Source organism: Crotalus tigris, unplaced genomic scaffold, assembly GCF_016545835.1.
Source record: "Crotalus tigris isolate CLP2741 ecotype Arizona unplaced genomic scaffold, ASM1654583v1 scf7180000024320.386069, whole genome shotgun sequence".
NCBI lineage: Eukaryota > Metazoa > Chordata > Lepidosauria > Squamata > Viperidae > Crotalus > Crotalus tigris.
The window spans coordinates 75,001-97,009 of record NW_024100492.1 but is presented as its reverse complement, the minus strand read 5'-3'; the positions used below and the strand labels follow the sequence as shown (position 1 = coordinate 97,009).

Here is a 22,009-nt window from a genome sequence, read left to right as displayed (position 1 = left end):
CCTGGGGAAGCCGTCACAACCTTCCTTAAGGGCTTCGCTTAACAACGGCGGCGAGAATGGTTGTAAAATGGGGCAAAACTCACTTAACGACGGTCTCCTTTAGCCGTGGAAATTTTGGGCTCAATGGTGGTCGTAAGTCGAGGACTACCTGCACCTTGTGGAAAATGGTAGCTTAGTTCATTCTCAGATGTAGCTGTGAGATCCAGCAATTGATTGTTCCTTCCTTCCTTCCTTCCTTCCTTCCTTCCTTCCTTCCTTCCTTCCTTCTTTCTTTCCTTCCTTCCTTCCTGTGTCCCTTCCTTCCTTCCTTCCTTTCTGTGCTCGGTGTCCCTCCCTCCCTTCCTCTGCTCTATGTCCCTCCCTCCCTTCCTTCCTCCCTCCCTCCTTCTGCTCTGTGTCGTTTTGTCTTTCTTTTCTTCTTCTCCTTCCTTGCTTGCTTTTTTCCTTCCTTCCTCTGCTGTGTCCCTCTCTCCCTTCCTTCCTTCCTTCCTTCCTTCCTTCCTTCCTTCCTTCCTTCCTTCCTTCCTTCCTTCCTTCCTCCTTTTCTTCCTGGCAGTGCACGGCGGATGGACTCCGTGGTCCCCCTGGTCCGACTGTCCAGTGACCTGCGGCGGCAGTGTCCAGATCCGAACTCGCGCCTGCATTAACCCGCCACCACGCAACCAAGGCTTGCCCTGTGAGGGCCACGACAGCCAGACCCAGAACTGCTCCACCCAATCCTGCCCAGGTAAGGGATCCACAGGGCCCTTTGGGGAGACCAGTGGGCAGTTACAAATTCCCAGGAGTATTTACGTTAGCATCTGGACAGACTTGAACACTGGGCACTAACTAACAAAATGAAATCCAAGGGTGAAAAAAGCAAGGTTCTACATTTAGGCAAGAAAAAAAACAAATGCACAAGTACAGCATAGATGGCACCATGCTCAATAGTAGTAACTGTGAGAGGGACCTCGGAGTCCTAGTAGGCAATCCCCTAAATAGGAGCCAGCCATGTGCCGCAGCTGCCAAAAAGGCCAACACAGTGCTAGGCTGCATTAACAGAGGGATAGAATCAAGATCACGTGAAGTATTAATGCCACTCTACAATGCCTTGGTAAGGCCACACTTGGAATACGGCATCCAGTTTTGGTCACCACGATGTAAAAAAGATGTTGAGACTCTAGAAAGAGTACAGAGAAGAGCAACAAAGATAATTAGGGGACTGGAGGCTAAAACATATAAGGAACGGTTGCTAGAACTGGGTATGTCTAATTTAACGAAGAGAAGGACAAGGGGGGACATGATAGCAGTATTCCAATATCTCAGGGCCTGCCCCAAAGAAGAGGGAATTAAGCTATTCTCCAAAGCACCTGAAGGCAGGACAAGAAGCAACGGGTGGAAACTAATCCAGGAGAGAAGCAACCTGGAACTAAGGAGAAACTTCCTGACAGTGAGAACAATTAACCAGTGGAACTCCTTGCCTCCAGAAGCAGTGAATGCTCCAACACTGGAAGTTTTGAAGAAGAGACTGGACAGCCATTTGTCCGAAATGGTGTAGGGTTTCCTGCCTGGGCAGGGGGTTGGACTAGATGACCTCCAAGGTCCCTTCCAACTTTACTACTATTACTATGGTGTAGTAAGTACACCACTTTTAAAGCAACTCAGTTTCAGTCCCCGTTATCAGGAGTTACATCTCAGAGTGGGGTAAATCCTGCAGCGTGCAGGGGAATTGATGAGCAGCAGCGCGCAATTGCCAGCCTCTCCTTTGTTGGTCCAGGACAGGGGTGGGGAACCTTGGCTCTTTTAGGACTCGTGGACTTCAACTCCCAGAATTCCTGAGCTCAGGAATTCTGGGAGTTGAAGTCCACGAGTCCTCAAAAGGGGCAGGGTTCCCCGCCCCTGGTCTAGGACAATTCGCCACAGCCAACTCGCCGTGGCTGACTGTGGCGCGGGACAACTCAACGCTGTGTTGAATCGTTTCGTTCCGTTACTTCAGCGGTTCTCAACCTTTCTAATGCCGCGACCCCATAATACAGTTCCCCATGTTGTGGTGACCCCCAAGCACTTGTATATCACCGGGTGCCAGGGGCCTGGCCAAAGAAAAGGGGGAAAAAAATGGCGGACAGCCTTGTTTGGCGACCCCTGTGAAATGGCCGTGCGACCCCAAATGGGGTCCCGACCCACAGGTTGAGAACCACTGCGTCACTTTTATCACTGACGATCACGTCTCCGTCAAAATTATCGGGACTCTGGATCGGCGTCCTTTGTTTCATTATTACAGGCCGCCGTTCCGCGGAAATTCAGTTCACTTTTTAATTGGTTGAATTGCCCTGGGGCAAGTTGGCCTGCAGCGGTGGTGGCGAACTTCTGGCACCCGTGCCAGAGGCGGCACTCAGAGCCCTCTCTGTGGGCACGTGCACCGCCTCCCCTCATGGTCCCCTCCTCACCAGCAGCCTCCCGTGCCGAGCCGCGCAGCCAAAGATATGACAGCCCGGCAGTGGGGACAAGACTCCGCTCTCATGCCCCGTCGTGTGCAGATGGTGCTGTGGGGCGCAGGCAGAGGGTGTAGCTGCCATGGCGCTGCAGGGCTGCCTGGGCGATCTGCGGCGGGCCGTGGAGGTGGTGGGTGGCCCTGCGGGTTGGCGGGGTGGAGGCGGGGCAGTTTTGGGGCACTCGGTCTCTAAAAAGGTCACCATCACTGGTCAAGTACAATTCGCCACAGCCGACTCCCTGAGGCCAACCAGCTGTGGGACAACTCAACGCTGTATTAATCGTTTCATTCCGTGACTTTTATTATTGGGGATTACGTTTTCGTCAAAGGTATTGGAACCCTGGTGCTTCTGGATTGGCTTCTTTTGTTTTATTGTTGTTGGCCACGTTTCCGTCGAAATTTGGTTACCGTATATGCCGGCGTATAAGATGACCCCCGTCTTTACCGCCGGGCCACATTCCTAGAACGTCGTCTTATATGCTGGAAACTACCAATATTTCCGGCGTATAAGACGACTCGGCGTATAAGACGACCCCCGTCTTTGGCGCCGATTTTAGCGCTCGCGGAAGTTGCCTTATACACCAGCATATACAGTAACTTTTTTAGTGGTGGAATCGTCCTGCAGCCAGTTGTCCTGCCGCAAGTTGGCCGTGGCTAGTTGGCCGTAATGAGTTGGCCGTGGTGACTTGCCTGCTGTGAGTTGGCCATGGTGACTTGGCCATGGCAAGTCAGATGCCATGAGTTGGCCGTGGTGACTTGGCCGTGGTGAGTTGGCCACCGTGAGTTGACCGTGGCGACTTGGCGGTGGCGCTTTCTCCAATTCCGTTCCTTTGTACCCCTCCCCATTTTCATGCAGAAGATCAGCTGTGCCCCTGGTCTGCATGGAGCCCGTGCTCGCAGTCCTGTGGCACCGGACTGACCTCACGTACCAGGAGCTGTGTTTGCCCCACGTCTTCGGCGGGCGCTCAGGGAGATCCTTGCACCCAGCACAGCCCTCCCCGGGAGACGGAGGCATGTTACTTGCAGGCCTGCAGAGGTAAGGAAAATGAATCGCTCCGGATTTGGGATGGGGTGGAATTTCTTGCGGGAGGGTTGGGGTATCCTCTAAGACAAGGGTCTCCAACCTGCGAGCCACAGCCCACTAACGGTTTGTGGCTCATTTGCAACTGGGCTGTGTGAGTGGCTGGCTGGTGTGCACGTGTGTGCATGCATGCACGACCCCGCTCACGTGAGCAGCGCAGACGCTCGGGGCCTCACTTGTGTGTCACGGGGGCTCAGCCCACGCGTACGAGCAACGGGTGTTTGTGTGCACATATGCGCGTGCACGCGCCCCTGCCTGCCCCTCCCACAAAATCATCCCTTCTTTCCCCACCTTCCCGCCTGGAAAGGTTGGGGAACTCGGCTTTTAGGCTCCTGATTGGCAGGACGGGTCCTAATTCTAATTCTGCGCTACGGTCCCCCACCCTCTCTACGCAAAGACCCACTGGCTCTCCATCTTCCCTGGAGCCTCCCTCCCGCCCGCCTGCCCCACCACAGTCAAAGAGCTGCCCAGTTGTACGGCAGCACCCGGCTATCCTGGTTCCATGCCTACTGGCTGTGGATGATGGGAATTGCCGTGGATTCTGGGAATTCAGGTTGAGATCCACAGGGGGTAGGTGTGATCCTGATGGGACCTCCTTCTTGGGGCGAGCTTGGATCTTCTACAGCAGGGGTGTCCACCCTTGGCAGGTTTCTTGCGGACTTCGCTTCCCAGAATTCCTGCTGGCTGGGGAGGGGAATTCTGGGACGGGAAGTCCGCAGGTCTTAAAGATCAGACGCCCCTGTTCTAGGGTCGTAAGAGAGGGAGCAGCGGCAGAAAATCTCCGCCACGAAAGAGCGTCCGTACTTGGAGAAGGTGGTGTAGAATTAGCCTCCAATTAGCCTCCTCAGATGAAAGCCCACCGATTGGAAGGGACCTCAGAGGTCTTCTAGACCCGATGACATTCCGGACAAATGGTGGTTCATTTCAGTCCCTTTTTGCTTCCCGATCCCAAGGTTGCTCTCTTATCACCCTGCCGCTCGTTCCTCTCGCGCAACCGCCCCTTCCACCCCACTGGGTGCCCATCCTCCCCTTCCTGCCTCTCCTCCAGATTGTCCCTGGAGTCCTTGGACCCCCTGGACTCACTGCTCCTGCAGCTTCCTGGTGCAGCAGCGCTACAGGAACCAGCAAGGCTGGGAAACTGACCGGGAGCCGTGCCTGGGACTGGATGGACAATTCCGGATGTGCAATTACTCCCAGTGTTCAGGTGAGGCCGTGCATCACCACAACCCGTTCCTCCTGGTGGTTAGCCCAGTGGTTTCCCTGCCTGAGGCGGGACTAGAACTCCCAGTCGCCTGGCGATTGGCCCAAAGTCACCCAACTGGTTTTCCTGCCTGAGGCGGGACTAGAACTCCCAGTCTCCTAGCGATTGGCCCAAAGTCACCCAGTGGTTTTCCTGCCTGAGGCGGGACTAGAACTCCCAGTTTCCTGGCGATTGGCCCAAAGTCACCCAGTGGCTTTCCGGCCTAAGGCGGGACTAGAACTCCCAGTCGCCTGGCAATTGGCCCAAAGTCACCCAGTGGCTTTCCTGCCTGAGGCGGGACTACAACTCCCAGTCGCCTGGCGATTGGCCCAAAGTCACCCAGTGGCTTTCCTGCCTGAGGCGGGACTAGAACTCCCAGTCGCCTGGCGATTGGCCCAAAGTCACCCAGTGGCTTTCCTGCCTGAGGTGGGACTAGAACTCCCAGTCTCCTGGCGATTGGCCCAAAGTCACCCAACTGTTTTCCTGCCTGAGGCGGGACTACAACTCCCAGTCGCCTGGCGATTGGCCCCAAGTCACCCAAGCAGCTTTTTGTACTGAAGGCAGAACCAGAACTCTCCGTCAGCTGGTTTCTGGCCTAGAATTTGTCTCCTCGTCAGGCGCCCTCCCGGCTCCAGAGAACGGTGCTCCGGAAGGATGTCCGTCAAAGGTTTGAGCTGCCTTCTTCTTGTGCCTTTTTCCAGAATCCACCTGTAATCCCCCCTTTGAATTCCGGGCGTGTGGCTCCCCCTGCGACAGCCACTGCTCCACCCGAAAGCGCCCGGAGTTATGCGAGGACATTCCACGCTGCCTACCCGGCTGTTACTGCCCTCAGGTGAGGCGTGGGAAAGGCCCGACCTGTGGAATAGCCGCCCGCCACCGGCTGGGGGGGGACTCGTGGAAGAGGGCCAACCGAGTATTTCTCCGTCCCCACACGGGATAGCCGTATGGAAGCGGGGCGGGCCGCCACTCTGCTCACGCTCAGGGGCGTGCTCTGGCTGAGTGCAAGAAGTCCTCGTTTTACAACCACAATTTTTCGTCGCTAAATGAGACCGTCGTTAAGCGAGTTTTTTGCCCCAATTGGACGACCCGTCTTGTTCAGGGAATCCCTACGGCTGTTAAAACTAGTCACTCGGTCGTTAAGCGGATCTGGCTTCCCCCGGGTCGCAAAAGGGGATCGTGTGGACCCCTCCCAGGACACTGCGACCGGAGCAAATATGAGTCAGTTGCCAAGCCTGTGAATTTTGATCGCGTGACCGTGGGCACGCAGCGACGGTCGTACGTGTGAAAAAAAAACGGTCCTAAGTCTCCTTTTTTCAATACCGTTGTAACTGCGAACGGTCACTAAACGAACGTGGTAAGTCAAGGACTTCTTGTACGAACCTGTTGCCCGAATTTTGATCACGCGATCACGACGGTCGTACGTGTGAAGAAAACGGTTCTAAGTCCCTTTTTTCCAGTACCGTTGTAACTGCGAACGGTCACTAAACGAATTGTTATAAGTCAAGGACTTCCTGTACAGCCAAAGAGGGGGTCCCAGAAGGAGCTGTCTCTGGAACCCCCCCTCTTTGTGTGTGTCCCCCAACGGGTCTGTTGGAGCAGAGGGGATCCTGCGTGCCCCCCGCGCAGTGCGCTTGCCTCCACCCCCACCAGGCCACGGGGCCCGCGTTTGTGGCGGCCGGGGAAGCCGTCCTGATTGGCTGCAAGAAATGGTGAGTCTCGGTTTTCCGTCGGAGCGACGGGGAAGGGCGTTGCTTTGTTTTGGGAAGTGAACGAATCTCAAAATCACAGGGAAGAGAGGAACCCCGGAAGAATCTTGTCCTTCTCCTTTTACAGCAGCAAACAGGACTCTGAGATTTCCCTCGTCAAAGGGCCAAACCAAGTTTCTAGTCCCTAAGGCTCCGGGAACCATAGCTGAAGGTTGATCCTTCCCGACTGGTCAAAGCAGGATGTCATTGGCCCAACGATTGGGATTCTACACCAGAGGTCTTCAAACTTTTCTGACTTGTGGACTTCGGCTCCCAGAATTCCTCAGCCGGGCACGCTGGGTGAGGAATTCTGGGAGTTGAAGTCCCCAAGTCATACAAGGGCCAAGTTTGAAGATCCCTCCCAGAATTCCTCAGCCAGGCACGCTGGCTGAGGAATTCTGGGAGTTGAAGTCCCCAAGTCATACAAGGGCCAAGTTTGAAGATCCCTGTCTTAAAGTATCCTGGCTGAGGAATTCTGGGAGTTGAAGTCCCACAAGTCACAAAAGGGCCCATTTCTACACCATCTCAATAGCCGAGCCCGGCGTTTGTCGACCTTGGTGACCTTCAACTCCCAGAATCCCCCAGCCAGCATAGCTACAGGAACCAGCAACTAACCAACTCGGTGCTTCCGTGATTCTGAAGGTTACCACGGGGAGAGACCCTCCCCCCCAAATCCCCCAAACCCTCTTTGCCCCCCCAAGTCTCGGAACCCTTTCCAAATAATTCAGCTCCATGCCCCCCCCCCCCGGCCTTTCTTTCGGCAGTGTGTGCCAAGCCGGAGAGTTGCAGTGCAGCAGCCAAGATTGCCAAGGTAAGTGCTCGCCGCTTGGCCGGGAAAACGCGGCTTCAGATAGACTGTGCCTGGCCAGGGAGAACCCTTCCATTGCTGTTGATCGAAACCACGCAGGGTAGCCTTGCGCACCCCGCCAGGAACTGGGTAAGGGTGCTGCAGAGGCGCGCGATCCGCTTGCTGCTCTCGGACGTCGGGGTCCGGGATGGGAAGCAGAAGAGGGGGGGTCCCCTTTCTCTCCAGGGGGGGGCCCAAGCACCCCCTCCTTCCTCTTTCCACACTCAGGCCTGCTTCCGCTGAGCGACTGGTCGCCCTGGACAGCCTGCTCCGACTGCTTGCCGCTGGCGGCCCTCGGGCCCGGGGTCCTCCCTGCCCTGCTGGAGCAGGCCGAGGCCTGGTGGCTTTCTCCGCCGGTCCAGGTCTCCGTGCGGCACCGCTACCGGCTCTGCCTCGATCCGCAGACCGGCCAACCTTGGAGGGGTCCGGACGGCGTTTGCACCGCCGAGTTGGACCAGCGACGAGTCTGCCCGGATGAGACGGGGGCTTGTCAAGGTAACCCGAGATTCGGGGTCTGTGCGGAGGGTGGGATTGCCCCCGCCCCCCCCCAGGGGCTGGTGGCTCAGCGTTATGGGTCTCTTGCAGATTTCTGCCTGTGGAGCGAGTGGGGGGTGTGGAGCCCCTGCCGCACGCCTTGCAGCGGGGGCGTCCGGCTGCGCCGACGGCTGACTCTCCACCCGGAGGCAGAGCTGCGCTGCAAGGGACTACGATACCAGTCGGAGACTTGCAACGCGGCCCCTTGCCCAGGTAAAATGAGGCCGGGGGGGGTTCTCTCCCAGGGAATCCTGGGTGCCACCAGGATTCGAACCCGCGGCTCCGCCCCACCGCACACCCAGAAGGTGCTCCTATGGGGATTCAAAAGATCCTCTCCAGAGGATCAGCGGGATCCCTGTCAGGACAGGCTGGAATCCACGTCCCCTCTTCCCCGAAGCATGAACGCTGATGCCCCCCCCCTGGAAATAACTCCGCCCCCCCGGCTACCTTCTCTCCCCCACCCCACCCTTCAGGAGAGACGTGCGAAGACCGGGGCAAAGTGTACGATGCGAACTGTGCCAATGGCTGCCCACGCACCTGCCTGGATTTCTGGGAGCACGTTGAGTGCCTGCAGGGACAGTGCAGGGAAGGTAACACACACACAAAGACACACACCAGAGACTCCTATTTTTGGCCGTGCGTTCGGCCTCGGCCAGCACTGCAAGCCCGGCGTAGGTCCCATGGGGCTGAGCTCTGCTCCTCTCTTCCCCTGGCCCCGCCCCATAGGATGCCGGTGTCCTGAGGGGCAGCTTCTGCAGGACGGGGCCTGTGTGCCGATTCAGTCCTGCCGCTGTGGTCTCCCCGCGGCGAACGGCAGCTGGGAAGTTCTCCCCGGGCAGCTGGTGGAATTGGATTGCCACAATTGGTGAGTGGGGGGGCAGAGGAGGTGGGGTTGGACTAGATGACCTCCGAGATCCCTCCCAGCCCTGCTGTTATTCGGTTATTCTGTTAATGTTATTCTGCTATTCTATTACTCTGCTACTCGTTTATTCAGTTATTCTGCTATTCTGTTATTGTTATTCTGCTATCCTGTTATTGTAATTCTGCTATCCTGTTATTATTATTCTGCTATTCTGTTATTGTTACTCTGTTATTCTGCTATTCTGTTATCGTTATTGGTGTTCTGCTATTCTGTTATTGTTACTCTGTTATTCTGCTATTCTGTTATCGTTATTGGTGTTCTGCTATTCTGTTATTGTTATTCTGTTATTCTGCTGTTCTGTTGTAATTCTGCTATTCTGTTATTGTAATTCTGCTATTCTGTTATTGTTATTCTGTTATTCTGCTATCCTGTTATTGTTATTCTGTTATTCTGCTATCCTGTTATTGTTATTCTACTATTCTGTTATTGTTACTCTGTTATTCTGCTATTCTGTTATCGTTATTGGTGTTCTGCTATTCTGTTATTGTTATTCTGTTATTCTGCTGTTCTATTGTAATTCTGCTACTCTGCTGTAATTCTGCTATTCTGTTATTGTAATTCTGCTATTCTGTTATTGTTATTCTGTTATTCTGCTATCCTGTTATTGTTATTCTGCTATTCTGTTATTGTTACTCTGTTATTCTGCTATTCTGTTATCGTTATTGGTGTTCTGCTTTTCTGTTATTGTTATTCTGTTATTCTGCTGTTCTATTGTAATTCTGCTACTCTGCTGTAATTCTGCTATTCTGTTATTGTTATTCTGTTATTCTGCTATTCTATTGTAATTCTGCTATTCTGTTATTGTAATTCTGCTATTCTGTTATTGTTATTCTGTTATTTTGCTATCCTGTTATTGTAATTCTGCTATCCTGTTATTGTTATTCTGCTATTCTGTTATTGTTACTCTGTTATTCTGTTATTCTGCTATTCTGTTATCATTATTGTTGTTCTGCTATTCTGTTATTCTGCTATTCTACTGTAATTCTGCTACTATGTTGTAATTCTGCTATTCTGTTATTGTTATTGTTATTCTGCTATTCTATTGTAATTCTGCTATTCTGTTATTGTTATTGTTATTCTGTTATTGTTATTCTGTTACTCTGCTATTCTATTATTGCTATTCTGTTATTGTTATTCTGTTATTCTACTATTCTATTGTAATTCTGCTATTCTGTTATTGTAATTCTGCTATTGTTATTGTTATTCTTTTATTCTGCTAATCTGCTTGTCTGTTATTATTCTGCTTGCTATGCTATAATTCTGTCATTCTGTTATTGTTATTCTGTTCTGCTATTCTATTATTCTAATATTGTTATTCTGCTATTCTATTATTCTGCTATTCTATTATTCTTTTATTCTGCTAATCTGTTTGTCTGTTATTCTGTTATTGTTGTTCTGTTATTCTATTATTGTTATTCTGCTATTCTATTATTCTTTTATTCTGCTAATCTGCTTGTCTGTTATTCTGTTATTGTTGTTCTGTTATTCTGTTATTGTTATTCTGCTATTCTGCTATTTGGCTCTTTTGTTATTCTGCTATTATTTTATTCTGCTCATCTGTTATTCTGTTATTCTTATTCTGCTATTCTCTCATTCCGTCATTCTGTTATGCTATAGGGGGAAATTTGGGGTGCTAAAAAAAGGGGGGACCATCCATTCCCGGGAAGGAGGGCGGCGGTCCAGTTTTTCCGCCCAAAGAGCAACACAAATCCTTCTTTTTTGTACACTACAATCCCCAGTTAATGGTGCGACAGGCAGAAGCCCTCCAGATTTTCCGCTTGGAGTAATCAAGGCGCCCTCACGGCACGCTTCGTCTTGGGCGCCTGTTTTTTTTTTTTTTTTGTCCCCCAACCAGCACCTGCCAGAACGGCTCCTTCACCTGTCCAGAGGAGAAGTGTCCGTCTTACGGCGAGTGGTCGACATGGAGTCCGTGCTCGGCCACGTGCGGAGGGGGCGCCACGCTGCGGCACCGGACCTGCCATGAGAGCCTCCATGGAGCGCCTTGTGAAGCCGAGTCCATGGAAGAAGGCGCACGCTGTAACTCCCAGCCCTGCCCGGGTGAGATTTTGGGGGGGGGCTGGAGTGTCCCGAAAGCACCCCATTTGGGGGGGAACATTAGTCCCCGACTTACGACGACTCGTTTAGCGACTGACCAAAGGCGCCGAAAAAAAGAGGCACTCACGAACGGTGTAACACGCTTAACGAGCGTTCTAGCATTTCCCCACCATCGGCGCACTCAGAATCCGGATGTTTGGCCACCGACTCCTATTTGTGAGGGTTGCGGTGCTTGTGTGCATGTGTGTGTGTGTGTGTGTGGTGTGACCAGCAAACTCCGTCTGGAAAGCCGGATCCACTTAACGTCCGTGCGGCTAACTTAGGAACAGCGGTGATTTGCCGAGCCCACTGTGGCAAGGAAGGTGGTAAGAGACGGGGGGGGGAAATCTCACTGAACAAGTTGTCTTGCTTAGCGACGAAATTGTCGGGCTGAGTTGTGGTCGTGAAGTTGAGGACCGCACGTGATTTGAATTTTTTCAGTCGGGTAACAATAACAATAACGGGAAGGGGAAGGGGAAGAAGAAGAAGAAAGAGGAGGAGGAGGAGGAGGAGGAGAAGGAGGAGAAGGAGAAGGAGAAGAAGAAGAAGAAGAAGAAGAAGAAGAAAGTTGGAAGGGACCTTAGAACTCATCTAGTCCAACCCCCTGCTCAGGCAGGAAACCCTATACCATTTGAGACTAATGGCTGTCCAGTTCCTAATAGTAGTAGTAGTAGTAGTAGTAGTAGTAGTAGTAGTAGTAGTAGTAATAAAGTGGGAAGGGAACCTTGAGGACATCTAGTCCAACCCCCTGCTCAGGCAGGAAACCCTAGACCATTTCAGACTAATGGCTGTCCAGTCTCTTCCTAGTAGTAGTAGTAGTAGTAGTAGTAGTATATATAATGTTGGAAGGAACCTTGGAGGTCATCTAGTCCAACCCCCTGCTCAGGCAGGAAACCCTATATCATTTCAGACAAATGGCTGTCCAGTCTCTTCCTAATAGTAGTAGTAGTAGTAGTAGTAGTAGTAGTAGTAGTAGTAGTAGTAGTAGTAGTAGTAGTAGTAGTAGTAATAAAGTGGGAAGGGAACCTTGAGGACATCTAGTCCAACCCCCTGCTCAGGCAGGAAACCCTAGACCATTTCAGACTAATGGCTGTCCAGTCTCTTCCTAGTAGTAGTAGTAGTAGTAGTAGTAATATAATGTTGGAAGGAACCTTGGAGGTCATCTAGTCCAACCCCCTGCTCAGGCAGGAAACCCTATATCATTTCAGACAAATGGCTGTCCAGTCTCTTCCTAATAGTAGTAGTAGTAGTAGTAGTAGTAGTAGTAGTAGTAGTAGTAGTAGTAGTAGTAGTAGTGGGAAGGGAACCTTGAGGACATCTAGTCCAACCCCCTGCTCAGGCAGGAAACCCTAGACCATTTCAGACTAATGGCTGTCCAGTCTCTTCCTAGTAGTAGTAGTAGTAGTAGTAGTAGTAATATAATGTTGGAAGGAACCTTGGAGGTCATCTAGTCCCCCCCTGCTCAGGCAGGAAACCCTATATCATTTCAGACAAATGGCTGTCCAGTCTCTTCCTAATAGTAGTAGTAGTAGTAGTAGTAGTAGTAGTAGTAGTAGTAGTAGTAGTAGTAAAGTGGGAAGGGAACCTTGAGGACATCTAGTCCAACCCCCTGCTCAGGCAGGAAACCCTAGACCATTTCAGACTAATGGCTGTCCAGTCTCTTCCTAGTAGTAGTAGTAGTAGTAGTAGTAGTAGTAGTAGTAATATAATGTTGGAAGGAATCTTGGAGGTCATCTAGTCCAACCCCCTGCTCAGGCAGGAAACCCTATATCATTTCAGACAAATGGCTGTCCAGTCTCTTCCTAATAGTAGTAGTAGTAGTAGTAGTAGTAGTAGTAGTAGTAGTAGTAGTAGTAGTAAAGTGGGAAGGGAACCTTGAGGACATCTAGTCCAACCCCCTGCTCAGGCAGGAAACCCTAGACCATTTCAGACTAATGGCTGTCCAGTCTCTTCCTAGTAGTAGTAGTAGTAGTAGTAGTAATATAATGTTGGAAGGAACCTTGGAGGTCATCTAGTCCAACCCCCTGCTCAGGCAGGAAACCCTATATCATTTCAGACAAATGGCTGTCCAGTCTCTTCCTAATAGTAGTAGTAGTAGTAGTAGTAGTAGTAGTAGTAGTAGTAGTAGTAGTAGTTGGAAGGGAACCTTGAGGTCATCTAGTCCAACCCCCTGCTCAGGCAGGAAACCCTATATCATTTCAGACAAATGGCTGTCCAGTCTCTTCGTAGTAGTAGTAGTAGTAGTAGTAGTAGTAGTAGTAGTAGTAGTAGTAGTAGTAGTAGTAAAGTGGGAAGGGAACCTTGAGGTCATCTAGTCCAACCCCCTGCTCAGGCAGGAAACCCTAGACCATTTCAGACAAATGGCTGTCTAGTCTCTTTAATAGTAGTAGTAGTAGTAGTAGTAGTAGTAGTAGTAGTAATAGTAATAGTAATAGTAGTAATAGTAGTAATAGTAGTAATAATAATAGTAATAATAAAATTGGAAGGGACCTTGGAGGTCATCTAGTCCAACCCCCTGCTCAGGCAAACATGGTGAAGGAAAGCAAAAAAAATTCCTCATCTGGGCTATTGTGGTATAGTCCTCTCCCCACATTTTGGAAGGCAGCCCCCCAGCCCTGCCAAAATAGGGGCCCAGCGTTGCCTCTTGGAGCTTCTGCAGAGTTTGCAGACTCCTACATCCGGGGAGCTGGCCTTTCCCGACCCGTAACACAGGCAGTCCTCCACTTACGACCACTCCCGTCGCTAAACGAGACGTGCGCACTGAGGGAGCTTTGCCCCCTTTGATGACCTTCTTCCCCCCCCCTCCGGTCAGTTAAGCCAATCCTCACAGTCGTCAAGTGGAGTTTGTCGCAAAAAGGGGACGCGGCGAGCGTCGTAACTCCGAGTCAAACGGCCCGGCTTCTGGACTGTGACCCCCTGTGGGCACGGGGAAGGCTGCGATGGTCGTTAAGGGTGAAAAAGCACCCGCTGTTTCCGCGCCGCCGTCACTTCGGACCGTCGCTAAACAAAACGTCGTAAATCGAGGACTGGCTCCAGACCCCTGTGGACCAGGATCTGTGATGGTTTCACCCCTCCCGAAGCATGTTGGGATGTGACCCCCATTTGGGACGAAAGACCCTCCTCCCCTTGGAAAAGGGAGGGGCCCTCTTGCTCCGGACCCCCAACTTTGGGGTGATTCCCCCCCCCAGCTGAAACAAAGAGAGGGGTCACCCCAGGGACCTCCTCCCGTTTGGAAGGGGAGGGGTCCTTCCGCTCCGGACCCCCACCTTCGGGTGCGATTCCCCCTCCAGCTGCAGCAAGGGGGGGTCACCCCTCTAACGTTCCCTCCCCCCTGTCTCCCCACAGCTGGCTGCCTGTTGAGCGACTGGACCGTCTGGAGCCCCTGCAGCGCCAGCTGCGGTGGCGGGGTCTCCGAGAGGCACCGTCGGCCGCTGTCCCCTCCGGGAGACCCCTGCCCCTCCCCGCTCCTGCAGCACCGGCTCTGCCACACGCAGAATTGCACACCAGGTGAGCCCCTGCGTCTGGTCGGGAGACGGTAGCCGGCTATGATATATCCAAGCCGGGAAACGGTTGTTGAAAAGGGCAGGGTGAGGGGTTAGAGCAGAGCTGGGTATTTTGTCACACACACACACACACACACACACACACACACACACACACACACACCACATGTGGCCCGTGGGCGTGAGGTCGTTTGCAAATGAGAAATTAATTTAAATCCGTAACAGGTTGCAGGAGAAAAAGCCGAGTCCAATCTGTCTCGGCACAGTCGCTTTTCGCTTCTGCGGCTGACCAGCGCCCTCGTGTGGCCGCCTTAGGGAAAATTCATTGAAAACTCCGGAGTTTAGACTAGGGTCAAGATTAGGAGTTTACGGGTATGAAGAGGTGTAAGGGATAAGGAGAGGGGAGATACAGTTAGGGGTGAGGGGGCTAGAGTTAGGGTGACGGGGTCATGGTTGAAGTAAGGTTAGGAGATTAAGTGTTAGGGGTGGGGTAGGGGTAGGGGGGTTAGGATTAGGGGATTAGAGGTGTAGGAGCTGAGGGTTGAGGAGAGGGTAAGAGTGAGTTTAGGATGTGCGCTTGCTGCAACGTGAGCGCCGTACGACACCACGACGCTAGTGGGAGTAGGGGGTGTGTAAGTGGGAGGAAGGTACGCTCGCCCCGACATGAGCCCCTGCTCGAGTAGGGGGTAGCTTGCTGCAACACGTGAGCCCGCATGACGCTGCAACGCTAGTGGGAGTAGGGGAGTAGTGGCTACGCAAGTGGGAGGAATGTGCGCCCGCCGCGACGTGAGCGCCCGCATGACGCAGTGACACTAGTGGGAGTAGGGGTTGCACGACTGGAAGGAATGTGCACTTGCCGTGATACGAGCATCTGCACAACACCGTGACACTAGTGGGAGTAGGGGGTACTCGAGTGAGAGGAATGTGCACCCGCCACGACATGAGCGCCCGCACGACGGCGTGACGCTAGTGGGAGTAGGGTGTGCGTGAGTGGAAGGAATGTGTACCTGCCGTAATACAAGCATCTGCACAACACCATGACACTAGTGGGAGTAGGGGCTACGCGAGTGGGAAGAATGTGTGCCTGCCGCGACGTGAGCACCCACGCGACGCCGTGATGCTAGTGGGAGTAGGGGGTACGTGAGTGGGAGGAATGTGCGCCCGCCACGATGTAAGTGCCCACACGACGCCATGACGCTAGCGGGAGTAGAGGGTGCGCGAGTGGAAGGAATGTGCACTTGCCATGATATGAGCATCTGCACGACACCATGACACTAGTGGGAGTAGGGGGTACGCGAGTGGGAGGAATGTGTGCCCGCTGTGATGTGAGCACCCACACGACGTCACGGTGTTAGTGAGAGGAGGTTGCGAGCGAGGACACACGCATGCACTGACCAGCCACTCATGTGGCCCAGTGGCCAACAGCCCACGGCCCAGTGTTGGGCCACAGACTACAGGTTGGGGACCCCCTGATTTAGGGGCTTAAGGTTAGAAGAGTACGGGTTTATGGTTTGGGGGGGTCTTCCCAGCTACCAGCAACTGGGGGCAGTCTCTCTACCCACCCACCGCCCTTCCTTCCCAGAATGCCCTGGGACTCAAGTCTACCACGACTGTGCCAACACCTGCCCGTACACCTGCTCGGACCTGCACCCGGAAACCCAGTGTCTGCAAGAGGAATGCCGGCCCGGCTGCATCTGCCCACCTGGCCAGGTGAGGGTCTTCATCCCCCACTAAGCCCCACCCCCTAAAGGGCCCCGCCCCTCTTTCGCTACAGCAGACTTGTCTCCACCTCAGCCCCTTGAAGAGGTCGGGACTTCAACTCCCAGAATTCTTCAGCGAGCAACGCTGGCTGGAGAACTCTGGGAGTTGAAGTCCAGCTCTCTTCAAGAGACCCCGGTTGGCAAACGTTCAACCAGGGGATTCTGGGAGTTGAAGTCCAGGCCTCTTAAAGTGACTCAGGCCGAAAAACATTGCTTAACTGTGGAATTCTGGGAGTTGAAGTCCAGGCCTCTTAAAGTGACTCAGGCCGAAAAACGTTGCTTAACTGTGGAATTCTGGGAGTTGAAGTCCAGGCCTCTTAAAGTCACTCAGATTGAAAAACGTTGCTTAGTTAAGGAATTCTGGGAGTTGAAGTTCAGGCCTCTTAAAGTCACTCAGATTGAAAAACGTTGCTTAGTTAGGGAATTCTGGGAGTTGAAGTCCAGGCCTCTTAAAGTCACTCAGATTGAAAAACATTGCTCAACTGTGGAATTCTGGGAGTTGTAGTCCAGACCTCTTAGAGAGATCCAGATTGGGAAATGTTGCTCAACTGTGGAATTCTGGGAGTTGAAGTCCAGGCCTCTTAAAGAAACCCAGCTTGGGAAATGTTCAACTGGGGGATTCTGGGAGTTGTAGTGCAGGCCTCTTAAAGAGACCCAACTTGGGAAATGTTGCTCAACTAGGGGATTCTGGGAGTTGACGTCCAGGCCTCTTAAAAGTCACTCAGTTTGAAAAACATTGTTCAGCTTGGGAATTCTGGGAGTTGAAGTCCAGGCCTCTTAAAGAGACCAAGGTTGAAAAACTTTGTTGAACTGAGGGATTCTGGGAGTTGAAGTCCAGGCCTCTTAAAGTGAGTCAGGCTGAAAAACATCACTTAAGTGTGGAATTCTGGGAGTTGAAGTCCAGGCCTCTTCAAGTCACTCAGGTTGAAAAACTGTGTTGAACTGAGGGATTCTGGGAGTTGTAGTCCAGGCCTCTTAAAAGTCACTCAGGTTGAAAACCTGTTGAACTGAGGGATTCTGGGAGTTGAAGTCCAGGCCTCTAAAAGTCACTCAGGTTGAAAAACCTGTTGAACTGAGGGATTCTGGGAGTTGAAGTCCAGGCCTCTAAAAATTACTCAAGCTGAAAAACTGTGTTGAACTGAGGAATTCTGGGAGTTGAAGTCACTCAGGTTGAAAAATTGTGTTGAACTGGGGGGTTCTGGGCGTTGAAGTCCAGGCCTCTTAAAAATTACTCAGGTTGAAAAACTGTGTTGAACTGAGGGATTCTGGGAGTTGTAGTCCAGGCCTCTTAAAGTCACTCAGGCCGAAAAACATTGCTTAACTGTGGAATTCTGGGAGTTGAAGTCCAGGCCTCTTAAAGTCACTCAGGTTGAAAAACTGTGTTGAACTGAGGAATTCTGGGAGTTGTAGTCCAGACCTCTTAAAGAGACTCAGCTTGGGAAACGTTGCTCAACTGGGGGATTCTGGGAGTTGAAGTCCAGGCCTCTGCAAGTCCCTCAGATTGAGAAACACCGCCCTGCTATCCCACAGGTACTGCAGTACGGGCTGTGCGTTTCCCCGGAAGAATGCCGCTGCATGATTGGCCAGGCGTCCGCCTCGCCCTGGGCTGCCAACCTCTCCGAGGAAGAGCGCACCCAGGAACATGCGCCGGGGAGTACTTTCCGACACGAATGCAACAGCTGGTGAGTGGCCCAAGCCCCCCACCCATTGGACGACCAGGGAGAAGAGGGGAAGAGAGAAACTGCCCCGTTTTATGACTGTTCTCGCCACCGTCGTTAAGTGCATCGCCGGTCGTTAAGCGAGCCAAGCCGTCGTTAAGCGAATCCGGCTTCCCCCTATGACTTGGCTGGTCAGAAGATCGCCCAAGGGGGATCATGTGACCCCCACCTCCCCCCCGGAAGGCTGCGACCATCATAAAGGCGCGTCAATCGCCGAGCGTCTTGAATTCGGATCCCGCGACTTCGGGGATGCGCTGACAGTGGTAGAAGCGTGACCAACGGTCCCTGGCTGACTAGAGGGTTCTGGGAGTTGGAGTCCAGACCTTTTCAAGCGCCCGAGGTCGAGAAACCTTGCTCAGCTGCGCTTGCTGGGGGATTCTGGGAGTTGAAGTCCAGACTTCTTCAAGGAGCCCACATTGTTAATGTGGAACGGTCACGAAAGGGACTGCCGCAACTTGGGGACTGCCTTGGTTCTCGTTTTGCCACGCCACAACCCCGTGAGGGAGGCTAGGCTAAAAAAAAACAAAAAACAAGATGCCTCCTCAGTGAGGACTAGAACCTTGCGATGACGGGCTCTTCTCTTCTTTTTTTGGCCCTGCAGCGTCTGCCAGAGGGGCGTCTTCACCTGCACCCAGGAGAGCTGCGACGGTAAGAGGGGGAGCGGGAGGGCTTTGAGTGCGGCCTCTGGGCATGGGCAGAGAGCTGCGAGCCCCCTTCTCAAGGACGGCAACTCCGGGATCGCTCTCTTTAGGGAGAGTCTCTGCCCACTTTGGGACCGTCAGCATGCCCTTTGGGGGGGGGGACCCTGTGCCCGGGCACTACCGCAACGGCAGCGGGCGCTGCGTGGTAGCGGCCTGCTGCGAGTGCGAGGAAGGAGGCCAAGTTACTCTGCGAGTAAACAGCTGGAAGGAGAGCTGGAGAGGTTGAGTTACTCGGTCCAGGGAAAACCAATTGCTGTTTTGGGGATGTGTTGATGATGATGATGATGATGATGATGATGATGATGATGGTCCTATTTACCACTCAGTGGATCTCCCCATCCATATCTCTCTCCCTCTCTCTCTCTCTCTCTCTCTCTCTCTCTTTCTCTCTCTCTCCATCTCCCTCCCTCCATCTATTTATATCTGTCCATCCATCCATTCATTCATCCATCTCTCTCTCCATCTGTATACATCTATCTGTCTGTCTGTCTGTCTCATCTCTTTCTCCATTCACCCATCCATATGTTTCGTCTCCATCTCCCTGTCTTTCTCTATATATTTGTCCATTCATTCATCCATCCATCCATCCATCCCTCTCTCTGTATACATCTATCTATCTATCTATCTGTCTATCTATCTGTCTGTCTGTCTCATCTCCCTCTCCCCATTCATCCATCCATATGTCTATCATCTGTTTCATCTCCATCTCCCTATCTTTATTTATATTTGTCCATTCATTCATTCATTTGTCCATCTCTCTCTCTCTGTATACACCTGTCTCTCTCATCTCTCTCTCCATTCATCCATATCTCTATCATCTATCATCTCCATCTACCTATCTTTCTCTGTCTATTTATATGTCCATTCATTCATTCATTCATTCATTCATATCTCTCTCTCTCCGTATACATCTGTCTCTGTCTCTCTCATCTCTCTCTTTCTTTTTTCTTTCTTTCTTTCTTCTATTTTCTATCTTATCCATCCATCACTATCTATCTGTCTCTCCATTCGTCCTTCCCTCCTTCCATCCATCCATCATCTGTCTCTGTCTGTCACCTATCTCTCTCTCCCTCTCTCTCTCTCTCTGTGTATCTCTCATATCTCTCTCCATCTTTCTTTCTTTCTCTTTCTTTCTCTCTCTTTTTCTTTCTTTCCTTCTATTTTTCTATCTATCTATCTTCATCCATCATTTCTCTATATCTGTCTGTCTGTCTATCTATCTATCTATCTATCTATCTATCTATCTATCTATCTATCTTTATATTTGTCCATTCATTCATTCATTCATATCTCTCTCCATATGCATCTATATCCTCTCTCCATCTTTCATTCTTTTTCTTTCTTTCTTTCTTTCTTTTTCTTTCTGTCTTTCTGTCTTTCTGTCTTTCTTTCTTTCCTTTCTTCTATTTTTCTATCATCTATCTCCATCCATCATATCTATCTATCTATCTATCTATCTATCTATATTCATCCATTCATTCATTCATTCATATCTCTCTCTCCCTATGCATCTATATCCTCTCTCCGTCTTACTTTCTTTTTCTTTCTTTCTTTCTTTCTTTCTTTCTTTCTTTCTCTTTCTTTCTTTCTGTCTGTCTGTCTTTCTTTCTTTCTGTCTTTCTGTCTTTCTTTCTTTCTCTTTCTTTCTTTCTTTCCTTTCTTCTATTTTTCTATCTATCATCTATCTCCATCCATCATGTCTATCTATCTATCTGTCTGTCTGTCTTTATATTCGTCCATTCATTCATTCATTCATTCATTCATTCATTCATATCTCTCTCTCCCTATGCATCTATATCCTCTCTCCGTCTTACTTTCTTTTTCTTTCTTTCTTTCTTTCTTTCTTTCTTTCTTTCTCTTTCTTTCTTTCTGTCTGTCTGTCTTTCTTTCTTTCTGTCTTTCTGTCTTTCTTTCTTTCTCTTTCTTTCTTTCTTTCCTTTCTTCTATTTTTCTATCTATCATCTATCTCCATCCATCATGTCTATCTATCTATCTGTCTGTCTGTCTTTATATTCGTCCATTCATTCATTCATTCATTCATTCATTCATTCATATCTCTCTCCGTATGCATCTATATCCTCTCTCCGTCTTTCTTTCTTTCTTTCTTTTCTTCTATTTTTCTATCTATCATCAATCTCCATCCATCATTTCTCTCTCTCTCTCTCTCTATCTGTCTTTATATTCGTCCATTCATTCATTCATTCATTCATTCATATCTCTCTCCGTATACATCTATATCCTCTCTCTCCGTCTTTCTTTCTTTCTTTCTTTCTCTTTTCTTCTATTTTTCTATCTATCATCTATCTCCATCCATCATCTCTCTCTCTCTCTCTCTCTCTCTCTCTCTCTCTCTCTCTCTCTCTCTCTCTCTCTCTCTCTCTCTCTCTATCACTGGGAGGCTTCTTCACCTGGCTTCTCCCTTCCCCAGTGCCCTGCCTATGGTCCGAGTGGTCTCCGTGGTCCCCCTGCCCTGTGACCTGCGGCACCGGAGAGCAGGTGTCCAGGCGGCACTGGGTCCAGCCGCACATGTACAGCGGGCCCGAGTGCGAGGGGCCGTCGGTGCGCCGGGCGCCCTGCTCCCTCCCGGATTGTGGTGAGTCTGCCCACCTACACGCAAAGGGGGCCAGGAAATGGTGGGCGTTTCATCCCTGGGTTTTTGGTTTTTTTAAAAAAAATGTCTGCTGAGTTTGCCCCCTCCCCCGTGCTAAACCACGAATCGTGGTTTGTGAGCGGCCGCGGGTCGGTCATGCTTCAGAAGTGGTGGGAACTTCATCCCTGGAGAGTTTTCGAGAAGAGACTAGACTGCCATCTGTCAGATGGGGTAGGGTCTCCTCTTTGGGTAGGGGGGTTGGACTAGATGACCCTAAAAGGTCCCTTCCAACTCTGTGATTCTATTCTATTCTATTATTGCTAGTTCTATTCTATTCTATTCTTAATTCTATTCTATTCTATTCTAATTCTTATTCTATTCTTATTTCTATTCTATTCTATTTTATTATTGCTAATTCTATTCTAATCTATTCTTAATTTTATTCTATTCTATTCTAATTCTTATTCTATTCTTATTTCTGTTCTATTCTATTCTATTATTGCTAGTTCTATTCTATTCTATTCTTAATTCTATTCTATTCTATTCTAATTCTTATTCTATTCTTATTTCTATTCTGTCCTATTCTATTATCAGTAATTCTATTCTATTCTATTCTATTCTATTCTATTCTATTCTATTCTATTCTATTCTATTCTATTATTGCTAATTCTGTTCTAATCTATTCTTAATTCTATTCTATTCTATTCTAATTCTTATTCTATTCTTATTTCTATTCTATTATTGCCCTATTCTAATCTATTAATTCTATTCTATTCTATTCTAATTCTTATTCTATTCTTATTT

General features: G+C 50.5%; 1 protein-coding gene across 1 annotated transcript in view; it reads left to right on the top strand.

Moving 5' to 3' along the window:
- LOC120299896 (SCO-spondin-like) overlaps window positions 1–22,009 on the top strand; it is a 176,814-nt gene that overhangs the window by 145,526 nt on the left and 9,279 nt on the right. Inside the window, exons 88-102 of the mRNA XM_039325184.1 lie at window positions 3,255–3,506; window positions 4,600–4,755; window positions 5,466–5,622; window positions 6,375–6,500; window positions 7,301–7,347; window positions 7,489–7,878; window positions 7,969–8,130; window positions 8,391–8,507; window positions 8,644–8,782; window positions 10,695–10,897; window positions 14,279–14,440; window positions 16,019–16,146; window positions 17,727–17,878; window positions 18,516–18,562; window positions 21,044–21,297. Of these exons, the coding sequence (XP_039181118.1) occupies window positions 3,255–3,506; window positions 4,600–4,755; window positions 5,466–5,622; window positions 6,375–6,500; window positions 7,301–7,347; window positions 7,489–7,878; window positions 7,969–8,130; window positions 8,391–8,507; window positions 8,644–8,782; window positions 10,695–10,897; window positions 14,279–14,440; window positions 16,019–16,146; window positions 17,727–17,878; window positions 18,516–18,562; window positions 21,044–21,297 (2,492 nt within the window). The remainder of the gene's footprint in view (window positions 1–3,254; window positions 3,507–4,599; window positions 4,756–5,465; window positions 5,623–6,374; window positions 6,501–7,300; window positions 7,348–7,488; window positions 7,879–7,968; window positions 8,131–8,390; window positions 8,508–8,643; window positions 8,783–10,694; window positions 10,898–14,278; window positions 14,441–16,018; window positions 16,147–17,726; window positions 17,879–18,515; window positions 18,563–21,043; window positions 21,298–22,009) is intronic.